Raw genomic sequence first — 12,957 nt, 5'->3', positions numbered from 1 at the left:
ACACACACACACACACACACACACACACACACACACACACACACACACACACACACACACACACACACACACACACACACACACACACACACACACACACACACACACACACACACACACCTCCTTCACTGGTGCAGGCCTGAACCAGTGCACACCACAAAGATGTATGTTTCTATCAGTCACCTACAACGTTAACTCACAAGAAAAGTCAACATGTTGGAAGCTTTGTTGTGGAGGATTTCTTGTCACGCAGAAAGACACTCAATGCATGGCAGCATTCTGCTCATACCTGGCCTTCCTTAAATTTCAAAGTGAAATTCTTCATTTAACAACTTGTGAATATTGCAGCCTTCTTGTACAGCTTGTCACAATGGAATGAGGCGGGAATGTCAAGCTATAGGGCTGGAGGATGGGTTATTTGTGAATGTGAGTAACAGTGTATGAGTGTTCCTGTTGATAGGCTAGTGGTTAGACATTGCCAATCCGGTTATTGCGACGCTGTGTTATGTGCTAAGTGGTGGTAGGAAGGAATCTGGAGCATGTAGAAGAAGGGGAGCTTCCTCCGGGTCTTTAAGGTGCTCCAGTTGTGATCATTTTATGGACATTCTCACATTGTTGCAAGTGCAACCATTGTAGTAACCCAACTTTGGGTTCCCAAACTTAGGCGAGGATTACACTCTGTCAGTTTGGATTGTGAGCTGTCTTTACTGTAATTAGTCAGTATCGTAAAGGTCACCACAATCACTGTTCATTCACTGTCATACTATTTCTTGTAGCCAAAGCATTTTTTTTCGCACCTTCCTCTGTACTTCACAGAAGACATTCTTCAGCCATAGGAATGCTCATAATTTCTGTTATGCATCTCATTGTATGTCAGCCAAACTTCCTCATGGTACACTGATGCCTCATCACTACTCAGACCTCATGGCATGCCAAGTTGCACAAACACATCTTTAGAGGGGATCCGCCTGCCACATCCAGTCCACACAAGGGAAGCTCAAGTGTCTGATGTGACAGAAAATTGATGATGATATACAGTGAAATGGCAGTCCTTGAAAAAGAAAATAATGTATCCAAAATGAAAAAGAAAATGACAAAAATAGCCGATCTACAAGCTCACAATGTGTTCAACAATTGCTTTTTCAACAGTTTTAAAGTGGCCTCTAAAACAATTCTTGGGGTTTACCTTACACTGTGTGCAGGGACCTGTACATAGAGATGTATCTCTGATCAAGCAGGACCTCTGTTACCCCCTCCATCAATCCCTCCAGTTACTGCCATAAGGTCAAGAACAAATATTTGATTCACTCTGCAATCATCACTCTGAACAAATCAAAATAGCCACTATTCTGACCTGTGCTATTCTTTACACTTGTAGTTGGAACTGTTTTGCTTTTGCTGAGCCTTGTCAAAGGAAAATCTTTGTATACTTGTGATGGACAATAACGTTGTCTTGAATCTCATTGAATACAGTAAATGATATGAACAGGGTAGCCTACATCTCATTGTTGTCCTGCCATGTGGACCAGTGTTGCAGGTTATCAACAAGTTTCACACCAAATTCTTGTTAAACAAGTACTTGATTCTGATCACAGATACACCAAGAACTGATATTCTGATATATTCTATCAGCCAATTTAATTTATTTAATTTAAGAGAATAATGACTAATCAAAAGTAACCCGCAAATATATTGTGTCCTTTCTTTCCATTAAGATTTAAGTAAGCCTATTTGACAACAAGAACTTTCAAGTAAACAGATGTAATCTGTTTGTTTTTGTAAAGTTTATTTTATTTCGTTAACACCAGTCCAAATGGAAAGAAAATGAGACCAAGCATAACTGGAACACTGAGCCCATAAGGGTAAAGCAAGCACTAAAGATTGACTACATTGTAAATGGTAAATGGTGCATTTATATAGCACTTTTATCCAAAGCGCTTTACATAGATTGCTCAAGGACACTTTGACACTAACTCTGGGGGAGCCCCCCAGCCCGGGATCGAACTGGGAACCTTGCAGTTTACAGTTCACTCTACCCGGCCACTCTACCCCTGAACCCTTTGTAGCACGTGAAACCCAAGTAGGGCTGCAACTTTCGATTATTTTCATAGCGATTATTCTATAACTTTTTTGATTAATCAAGTAGCACAATTAAAAAGAAAATGTATATATATAACAACAAATTGATCAACCACAAAGCACTATTTTATACTTTGTCAAACAACGGTGTCGTGAAATAATAGTGAAAATAGCAGATCTACAAGCTCAAAATGCACCCCCTTTTTTGAAACCTATAACCTAATGCCAAAAATAGGTATTGATTATTAATATATTATTTTAATAAATTGTCAATTATAGATTAAATTGATACGTTCGATTAACTGTTACATCCCTAAACACAAGGACGTTGAAATTGATACTAAGTCCACTAATTCGTTAGCCTCGTAAACCACCCCGGGGGGGGGGGGGGGGGGGTTACGAGGCTACTAATTCATAGCTTCAACAATAAATGTATATAGTTTAAACAGTTAGAGAATTGACTTGTTCCAATGTTTGGTTGGTACAGTATACTTGGTGTACAATTAGGCAGGTCTTTGATACAGTCTCTGATCACATCACTCTTTTCTGAGGGAATGCTGTCAAGCTGCATTGTTACCAGTCTCATACACAAAGCTGCCACACTAGACGCATTCAAGTTATGCTGAATTTATGCTCCATTGTGCGACGGTGCTTCAATGCTTACAGCTCAGAGCACACAGTAAATAACACCTGTATAGGTTATCGATCACATATGAAGACACTATGTAAAACTAAACTACCAAAGTATATTCACTTAAGTGTTTGAAATGTTAGGCTGAACAGTAACACATTTGTTTACCCTAAGTTTTCACAAAGTTAACTCCTCTAAATGACTGGAAAACAAAGCAAAGTGGAGCAAAGCACATTGAATCAGATGAAGAAGAGAGTAACTTGTAATGATAACCATGAGGTTATTAGGCTATACTGTGTATAGGCCTGCCTCATGTCATGGTTGCCATTTAAGAATAATTTTCCATTGCAATATAAATTGCTACGTTTGTATTCTGCTCTATATTTTCCATTTATAACAAATTGTTCTAACGTACAACGCAGTATTACAGATTTAACAGGGTCTCTAATCAAGAGCAATGAGGGGTAATTGTTATACTTTTTTTTATGCCACCGTTCTGGCTACACTGCCCCCAAGTGTCAAGGCAGTGTTCCTTTTAGACCGCATTGCTGTCAGACTGGTAGTGAGGTGACTGTCCATTGTGCAATAAAAGGGAAAGACTGAAGCATGTCTGGTATAGAGCATGGAATGAAATGCATTACACATCTCTGGTGGAGCAGGAATCATCTGCATTGAACTTAATATGAACGTATTGAGACAGCTTGACTTGTTATGAATATCCCATTATTACTATTAAGTAGCAAATGGGGTTGATGGTTAACTTGCTGGCAGTATTACAACAACCAAAATTACTTCAATGAGACATGACAAGAAAAGCAAACACATGATAAGTGATAATCTATCTGGAAAGATAAAGACTAAATATCAAACAAAACTCTGTTGTAGTGGCTGAAAAAAAGGTAAAGAGTTTATAGTAAGTTACTTAGACATTATGAAACAGGTAAAAAGGCAGCTGTGTTGTCGCCACATTCCTAGGTTTGCATGCTGGCAGGCCATTTTGAGTAAACACTAAAGTATGCATTGTTCATGTTTCAGCCATCTCGCAAGGTGACACAGTCATACACTTCAGTTTGGAAATTGTGTCAATAAGCAAACTCGATGTACCCATTCCCCACAGCCGTTATATGAATCCCTTAATAAAGGACCCCAAGAACATATAAAGACTACACACAAACTAAAACAAAAAAAGTTTTATTCAAACTAAATCCTTTTAGAATAGCTGGTCCATAAGAAATCATTAACATACACAGTATGTTTGATACTAATACAACCGCACTTAGTAATGTGTGAAAAAGCTAAAAACATATCAGAGGCATTTGATTTTGTTTGTGCTGGACACAAAGTAAACGTCCTTTTCTTTCTCAGGCGTCGGGGCCAACAGGTTGTCTTTAACTGGCGACAGGGGATCTGCTTTCTCGTGAGGGTTCATTCTTGGATTCTCTCTGCAACAGACACAATAGACATTTGCATCATAGAGGCTGCAACGGACATATAACACCGATGTTTACAGTGAATGAAGGAGATTCACAGCCTTGATATATACCCTGATGGGGTGAAAAGCACCTACTGAAAAGAGTCCATTAAGAGTCTCAGTGATGGCTCATCAAGTGACTATAATCATTAAATTATATGTGGTATGGTTTACCAAAACACTGGGTTAAAGCTCCATTACACTTTTATCAATTAATGGTGCAACATTTCGACCTTCTCGGTCTTCATCACGCAAAATTATTTTGCCTGATGAAGACCTAGAAGGTCGAAACGTTGTGCCATGAAGTAATAGAAGTCAGGCATGCAAACAGCCCAGAGGTTTTTTTTCGGGGTCAGGTGTCACACAATTGCCCTATTTGGATTCAAAACGGTTATTGTAGCTGAAAAGCTACAAGTTTCCATGTCTGAGAAGTGTTTGGGAGCTATAACCCTGTGTGCGGATGTTTTTAACCATTCGCTTCATTCCTGTCTTGATATCCAGCACCTGGTTAAATACAGGTATTAGATGTGCACACAATCTCCCCATTGAATGGTTTACCACAATGAAATACTAGCAGCGACAACAGGTAGAAAATGACCAGCATGGTCAGCTACACACTGACACCGATTCGCCATTCAAGTGTTGCTCAACACACTCATTGACGTCAGCAAGTGTGCATCTGCGCGTGGGAGCGCCAAGCAAGAAAAATATAACGGAAAATATAAAGGCTTTGGTTAAAAAGAACAGGAAAAAAAAAAACTTGCCGGATAGAATTAGTTGTTCCCCCGTTCCGTTACAAGCAGAAATTGTCATTTATGTCCTGCTATGTCTTTTCACCAATAAAAAAGCAAAAAGAGTAACAATAAAAAAAGAGGGGGAAAAAAAATTTAAGGAGAGAAAGGGAGTGGAAATAGTGAAACAAAAACATATGATTGATTGACGCTTTACTGCGTCATTGAAACGCTGAAAAAGGTTGAAGCCAGCTCAACCTTTTTTGTAGCTCGTCATGCAGCGACAAGTGTCGGCTGTCGGGCATCAGTATGTACTATGTAGCTTCACTGCTAGTGTGAATACAGCATAATAATCACCTCCTACACAATTTGTTTTTCTCCAAAACATGGAATCACATCATGAAGGTTGTGTACCAGCTAAGCACTATATTATAGACTCTAGCTAGTCTATACTTCACAAGCTACCCGTTTCCGGGAACAACTATGTTTGATCACTGGATATCTAAATCGGGAACCAATGCAAACCGAGTACGTAGTAATAAAGGGAACAGAATTTTGTCACAGCAGTAGAGTGGGAAAGCTATGGTCCATTTCCATTTCTGTTCTTCTGTGATGGATATGCAGAAAATATAATAAAATATAAATTTGACAGAAAGTTGAACAGTAGTGAGGAGAAAGTTAGTGACTATAAAAGGGGTGCTGACACTGACCCAGTAATGAGTCTTACCTTTTGAAGCTAAAGTTCTTCCAGAGGCCAGTGATGGTGGATTGGAGGCCGGGGTTGTTCTCATTATTGGACTGTGCTTTCTTTCCAGGACCTGAAGGCTTCTTCCTCAGTCCACTAGCCCTGGCCGTGCCTGAGGGTCGTATTTTTGTTGCTTTCCCCTGGTCGCTGGGATTCAGCCTTGGGAGGCCTGGCACCTGAATAATGGGAAAACGAGAAGGGCGAGTAGAAGAGTGATGAAGAGAATGAACAGGTGTTGATGGAATGGGAAAAGGGGTTAACCACTTAAACCCTATATACTTTGTTGACAGGGGTCCTCCACCGGTCTATACTTGGGTCCCCTCCTTTTTTCCATCTACACCAAATCTCTCGCTGAAAATGGATGATGAAAAGTTATCTGCTACTTTCACTGAATGGTCGCCTATTTTTGCTGAATGAACAGGGACGCTAGGGTTCATGTAATTAAGAACCAGCATGAATGCATGGGAGAGAGGACCAGTATCAGAAAACAAGAGACAGAGCACAGAACCCAAAAATGCATTCCAGGGGGTCATTGCACAGCAATACACAAGCTCACCTTAGCTTTCATCAGGCTGGGTTTATGTTCTTCTTCTGAGTAGTTTGTGGGGCTCTGATCCGTGTCTGAATCTTTGCTTGAGCTAATTTCCTGCAAAACCACAGATAATAGAATCAGCTTACAAACACAAAACCACCAAAACACATACATATGTGTATGTTTTTATTTCATGATCAATAAAGATATCAATCAATCATGTCGTAAATCTGTCTTCAGTAAAACAGATTTAAAAAAAGCACACAAAAAAACATGTACAATGTGTTACCTAAGGTACAACGGAACTGTGCCATTAAGGCACCTCATAGAAAACATGATGATATAGACACATGGAATGGAATAGACACTTGTAAGGTGCATATATGAGGTAGGATGTCAGGGTGGAAATGATAAGCACTTACAAATATAGCATCCGTTGAGGGCGTTGGCGTCATGACAGACGAACAAGAGTAGGCGAGAACTTCCTCTTTGTGGCAGGATGTAAGCCCAGGCTGGGAGAAATAGGCACTGTCCTGTGAAGGGGGTGAATCAGGGGGTGTGTCCTTATCCTCCGGGTGCAGGTCCACGGGGCATCGGGCGGGGGGTGACGGAGCGGGGGGGGGCTTCTGACCCGGCTTCTGGCGATGGAACTGCTGCAGAGCGGCCAGGCCAGTGACCGGCACCGGGGTTCTGGATTGTTCCGTGGAGGTACCTGACCAACGGAACACACCCACACCCTGACTGGCAGGTTTGGGGGAGGGGGAGGGGGAGGCGGAAGGAGAGGGAAGGGTGGGTGTAGGGGGAGGGCTGGGGGTGTCCACAGAAGGGACCTCAGGGGCATCTTCTTCGTCATCCTGGAGGTCTTCCCCGTCTCTGTGAGAGGTCTTGTCATTTTGACTAAGAGCTCGGTCGACCACATCCTCCTGAGAAACCTCCTGCTGTGCTGTAGTGCTCTGACTAATCACCTCACTGGAACTACTGAAGAACCTATGGGATAGGGAGAAAAAAAAACTGTCACATGAGGACATATAATAACAAATATGAGTGTGGTTGTACAGTAGGGCTGTACATGTTACAGGTTTGACATCGCTATGTACACATTGCAAAGGATAGCTAAGGCTAATTTGGGTGTCAGTCATTGTACTAACAATTGTCCTTCTTGACAGAAAACAAAACTGGCAAAAGAAAAGGAGTACTGTCCAATCACACAATTTTATTTATATAGTGCCAAATTACCAGTTATCTCAAGACACACGTAGAGCAGGTCGAGAGTGACCACACTCTGTAGAGACCCAACATGCCCTCCGTGAGTAAGAACTTGGCAACGGTAGCAAGGAATAACTCTCCAAATGTAATGACTTCCTGGTAACAATCTTTCTGCGTTCAGAGATTGAGTCTCTGAACACTTCCTTATTTCCTGCTCTAAAACCACCCTAATCATTGCTAGTGATACATTTAGATATAAACATATTGGCATTTTATCTGGTGAAATAATGAAATTCCTGCTTTTACATAAATCTAATATATCAAAATGTCCATTTTGAATATTGTTGTTCTGGTTGTGTGACTTTACCTGCTGCGTGTAACTTGACTATCTCCTTCTGCGTCCTGGTTCCTCCTCTGCAGCAGGGTGGCAAAGCAATTGCGTGGCTTGGCCTTGCCACTGCCAGGCGTGCAAACGTCAGATGGTCTAGTGGGGGGGGTAGGTGTGTCTTTGGTGGTAGCCTGCTCTTGGGACTTTACTCTCTTCTGACTGGAGAAGGAATACTGCTGTAGTACGTCCTGGTCTGACAAACTGGAGTCTATTTGAGAGGGATAAATAAAATGAATAACCCATATAATGTATTATCTACAAAAAGCTCCATATAGACAATTTCTGGTTTGTCAAGCAAAGAAGGACATCTAAAATTCTATTACTGATGAAATCATATCTACACTTAACTACACTCATCTATAGTCTTTGTAAATCATGTCTAATTCTTCATTTTACCAGATGAGATTATCTCATATTTCATTAAAGATTTTTTCTCTACCAGGACCTTGGAACTGGAATCCACATCTCAAAAGCAACCTGCATGTTGAAGAAGATGTCCTACAACCAACTCACCTTCTCTGGGCCGTTTCACTTGCCGGTCTCTGCTGGGCAGCCTGAGTCCCTGCAGAGTTATGACTCTCTCCTTCCCCCTGGTGGAGGGTGGTGTCTTTGGGGAGCCAGGAGCAGGCTGAGTCGAGGCAGCAGAGCCTGGAGTCGAGGCAGCAGAGCCTGGGGTGTAGCCTCTGCTCCAGATACTGAGCTGGGCAGAGGGCTCCGGCCTGTTGTTCCAGCTGTGACTTCGAGGTTTTGCTGTCTAAAAAGATGTTTGCAATGTTGTTGTAGGTGTCATAGAAAAATACATTTAGATTCAAATAAAAAATGTTATACTCCAAAATGAAGTTGTGACTATGAAACCTCGTTTTGTACCTGTGCATTGGGTTTGTCTGGGTTAAAATCATCGATTATTTCCATGGTGTGGATGTCCAGGTTACCCAAGGCCATCTGCAAGCCTTTTTCATCTCCTATGTTACTGGAAGCAAATGATCAAGGACAGTATACTCTACAAACAGTAACAAAGAACATACAATTTAAAAACCAAATATATATAAACACCCATAATATGCTTATTTACACCGCCATCTCATTCTCTTTATATTTTAGAGTCCTAAAATAGATTTTGTCATGACTGCACTTCTTTGAGACCAAGCACTTGACAGCCTCTTGGCAGCACCAGCCACTTTTCAAGAAATGCTGACTAAAGGTGCTGCAATCAATCCCATTGCATAGCTGTATAACATAATTTAATTCCCACCAGGAGGTGGGTATGGGGTATCCAGCTTGATTGTACTCCATAATAGAATACAGACAGGGAGTATGCAGTATGGCAGGGCAGGACTAAGCTTGACTAGCATGAAGGATACTGCCCGGCATAGCTCAGAGATGCAGGGTCAATGTGCTCTGGGTATCGATTGAGCGGCACAACCTTCCTCCCGACTGGATCAAATACCAGCTGGTAGAGGAAGGTATTTTCGGCCTTGACGAAGCCCTCAATGTACTCCTCTGGTACCTCCAAATTCATCTTCAGGTACTGGCCCATCTTCTTGATCACCTGAGTGCAAGGAGAGAGATCGAACAATGCTATGCAAGGTTGTTTTTAAGTTTAAATGAAAATCTTCCTATATCATACGTTTGGGTTGGGATGGCAATATGATAGGCATATGATCAACTATTAAAATGTTTGTTCTGAATACTTTGATATGGCTGAATGAGAGGTACCTAAGCCATTATTTGGTACCAAACTTACCCTGAGGATATCAGGATTGTTTGCCATCTTCAGCAGCTTGCAGGCCTTGCCAAGTCCGACGCCAAACAGCGAGGGCAGATAGTCACAGCCAGATATGATGCACATGTGGCGGAACTTCTGCTCTGTGAAAACGTCCCCCAGAGAACGACAGCGCCCCAGGTTATTCTGGTCTATCTCCAGCCCGTTCCCCTCCTTGTCCATCTTCAGGATCACCTGTGTGTGGTTGAGAGAACCGAATGGTTTTCTCTCAAGGCGCTGACCGTGTGTCGTGTATGAAGCAATGTACAAATGACTGTGAATTAATGGTACCTTTTTACAGCCAAAAGCCAGCAGGTCAGAGTCCTCTGTGATGATAGCCTGGGCCATTCCAGACTTGCTGAGGTAAGCCAGCTGGGCATCTGCCTCATATGGAGCCACAACACAATCCACCCCTTTGGCCCTCGCTGCCTGATGGGAGAATACACACACAAAAAATGTTCTGGAGTTGTAAAATTGTATGTTATATACAATCTTGTAGGAAGTAGAAAACCAATATAGTGATGACAAATAGGCAGCAATGGACGTTCATTAATTCTCCTGGAGAAAAGAATGCCACGTGTCTAGCATATGCCCCAACCTTGATGACATCATGAGCCATGGAAGGGGTGACACTGACACTCTTTGTAAAGCAATCCCTGGCCTCAGAGAGCTTTCCCTCACGCAGCAGTTGCTTGCCTTTCTGAAGATTGGCTTGTCGACGCCTAGAGGGAAAATTATAGTAGTAAGTAAATACCCCCTGTGATTATGTTTGATAAAGGCTATGGTAAATATATCCAATAATTTATTCATCCAGCTAATTACAATCAGTCGTTGTTGTAAAAATACGTACTCTCTGCGTGCCTTATCCACTTCTCGTTTTGATGGCAGATTGCATCCATCGAACACCAGAATTGGTTTCACACCAAAGGACAGCAGCATGTCCACAAATTTCATACAGTACCACACATATCTATGATTAGAAGAAAATAAATAATATTTTTTTGATATTCAACAATCACTACAAGTATTTATAGTTATATATTATTACCATTAAAGGATTAGTTCACCCCAAAAATGACAAATTTTCTATCGACCCCGTGAAGCCTTGAATTCATGGAGATTTCTTAGTTTGTCACATTAGCCAATAATTTGATGACTGGCCCCTACTGACCGATGACCCGGTCATTAGGGGGGTCATTAGGGGCGGCCATAGCTGAGTGGTTAGTGAGCCCGCCTAGGGAACCAGCTGGCCCTGGTTGCCCCAGGTTCGATTCCAGGCTATCCCAGCATATGTGCCGATGATATGAAATTTGTCCCTGAGCAAGACTCTTAACCCCAATTGCTCACAGGTTCTCATTGGAAACAAGAGTCAAGACCGCAAGGACTTTCATGAACGACCTGTTAAAAGGAATTATCCTTATCCTTATCAAAATATTGGCGTAGGAATGCAACAAAAACATCATGGGGTGTGTAATTGATTGAAATTAGGTACATTTTTGGGTGAACTACTCCTTTAATATCTTCAAATGCCGAGCATCTCAAATCACAATGTATCATTTTAAACACCCCAGACTTACTGCTCAGTTGGTTCCCCTTTGGCAAGCTTCTCCGCACATGAAAAGGCCCCTTTATGCAGCCAACAGTAGGTGTCAACGGCCACTGTCTGCCCTCTGTACTTCTTCACGTGGACGGGCTCCGTGGCATCTTTGAGAAACTGCAACAACCCAGTTATACCCATGTCTGCGGTGCCAGTTGATCAGTCAACTTGATTTTGAATGTCTGCTGCACCTGTAACAGAAAATGTTGTCAACCATACTTTGTTGTATGTCAACTAGCCACTCAGAGCGGTTCACAACACGTTGTGTGAGCTTGTCAGTCGATTATTTTGCCGAATATTCGCATACTTTCGTCGAATGGCCGTATATTATGACATAACCATCCATTATTACCCAGGGACGCCAGGGTTCATGTGGTTAAATACCATTGGGATCAATACCATTTTCGGGTTTCTGATCCGGTCTGGACGGAAATAACTTTGCGTCATCAAGCGGCCGGAACTCATGACCGGAACCTCCGGTGCCGTGCACATCCAAAATGATTCCCCTAGTTTAAAATTGGTATAATAGTTTTGTTTCTTTTGGTATAATAATCGTTTGGTATGTCCATCTTTCATCCTAACTCATAGCGCGACTAGCGAGACTAAACGAATTGATTAGCAATATGTGGGGAACAAAAACAATGTGACGCCAACCGGAACCCACCACCGGAACACGATATTGTTTTCCCTTTTCTAAACCGGATCACACGGCTAGCTTATAATGAATACCAGGCTTTCCTCCGAGGTGGAAAGGCTGGTGACGCGAGGTTAGTTAAATACACAGGCAACTGAACGTTCGTGCAGGAAAACCCGTTTAGAATAACTGAATTTGAACGCGTTTCTAATTCGTTTATGTGCTGATACTACCGTGCGTGTACACGCATGTTAAGAGTTGTGAAATAACAACGGAATGAATCGTCCAACGTGTCGTTGTACACATTCAGAGCTGTGGCCGTTCTTTACAGTCAGTCAGGGAGCACACACCAGTCAACGGCGACCGAAAGATCAACCGAAACAGAATTGTTCTTGACGTACCTTCGTTGCGTTGCGTCTCTCTCTGCAAACAGTTGAATATAAGGCTGAAGGCTCTGGTGAAAACAACAGACTTCTTCTTCTTCATAACACAGATAGCAGGCGGGATTTGTTTTTTGCGGCAAAAAGAAGTGGCACATCGCAAGCTATTCCCATTGGTCAGTCCTTCCTTGCCAGCCAATCAGCAGTGTTGAGGAGGTGGGGATTCGCACAGGAAATGGATGGGCGTTTTCTTTCTTTCTTTCTTTCTTTCTTTCTTTCTTTCTTTCTTTCTTTCTTTCTTTCTTTCCTTTTCTTCTTCTATTGAATACTTTATTGGACAGAAATGTAAACAAGTCCTAGTTGGGACTTGTATTCAATGTGGTCCTATGTATTCAATTCATCAACATAACATAAAAATAACACCAACATACAATATCATCAACAAATATAAAACAGAGTAGTGTAGAACAAGGGAAAACAGTGAATGCCTTCACCTTACTATCTATCTTTCTTTCTTTCAACAAAATCATATGCATAACAATATCAATACTTCATTCATAAAACTCTTGTTATTTTCAAAAGATAATGATGAATTTTCACTTAAATGATCAAATATGTCATTTATCATGCTAGAAGTACAAATATTCTATCTTTCAATAAATTGTATGGAAGGCAATCCTTTAGGACCTGTATAAATAGATGGTTCTGCTACTTTGTAATGTGGGAAGAAAAATTATGACCATGTCTGTTTTGTATTTTTGTGTATTTTTTGTTGTTGCTATTTTTGTATTTATTTTATTT

At 41.5% G+C, this 12,957-nt stretch overlaps 1 protein-coding gene across 3 annotated transcripts; it reads right to left on the bottom strand.

The window, feature by feature from the left end:
• Window positions 1-3,887: 3,887 nt before the first annotated feature.
• exo1 (exonuclease 1) lies at window positions 3,888-12,288 on the bottom strand. 3 transcript variants are annotated; one of them, XM_080449339.1, is made up of 14 exons: window positions 12,174-12,288; window positions 11,123-11,333; window positions 10,396-10,515; window positions 10,144-10,267; window positions 9,837-9,974; window positions 9,528-9,740; window positions 9,145-9,332; window positions 8,651-8,753; window positions 8,297-8,537; window positions 7,763-7,991; window positions 6,612-7,176; window positions 6,214-6,303; window positions 5,640-5,833; window positions 3,888-4,152 (listed from the first exon to the last, which is right to left on the bottom strand). In XM_080449339.1, the coding sequence occupies exons 2-14, from the start codon at window positions 11,281-11,283 to the stop codon at window positions 4,017-4,019; spliced, it is 2,502 nt and encodes an 833-aa protein (XP_080305465.1). In that variant the 5' UTR covers window positions 11,284-11,333; window positions 12,174-12,288; the 3' UTR covers window positions 3,888-4,016. The 3 variants fall into 3 exon arrangements, with proteins under 3 accessions (XP_080305465.1, XP_080305463.1, XP_080305464.1); XM_080449337.1 differs by having other exon boundaries at window positions 9,528-9,974; XM_080449338.1 differs by having other exon boundaries at window positions 9,528-9,974; window positions 12,178-12,265.
• Between the last annotated feature and the right edge of the window lie 669 nt (window positions 12,289-12,957).

Source organism: Gymnoscopelus braueri (genome assembly GCF_963280865.1).
Source record: "Gymnoscopelus braueri genome assembly, chromosome: 14".
NCBI classification, from domain to species: domain Eukaryota; kingdom Metazoa; phylum Chordata; class Actinopteri; order Myctophiformes; family Myctophidae; genus Gymnoscopelus; species Gymnoscopelus braueri.
Note: the sequence above shows the minus strand (reverse complement) of the source record. Positions and strands in the feature narration are given on the sequence as shown.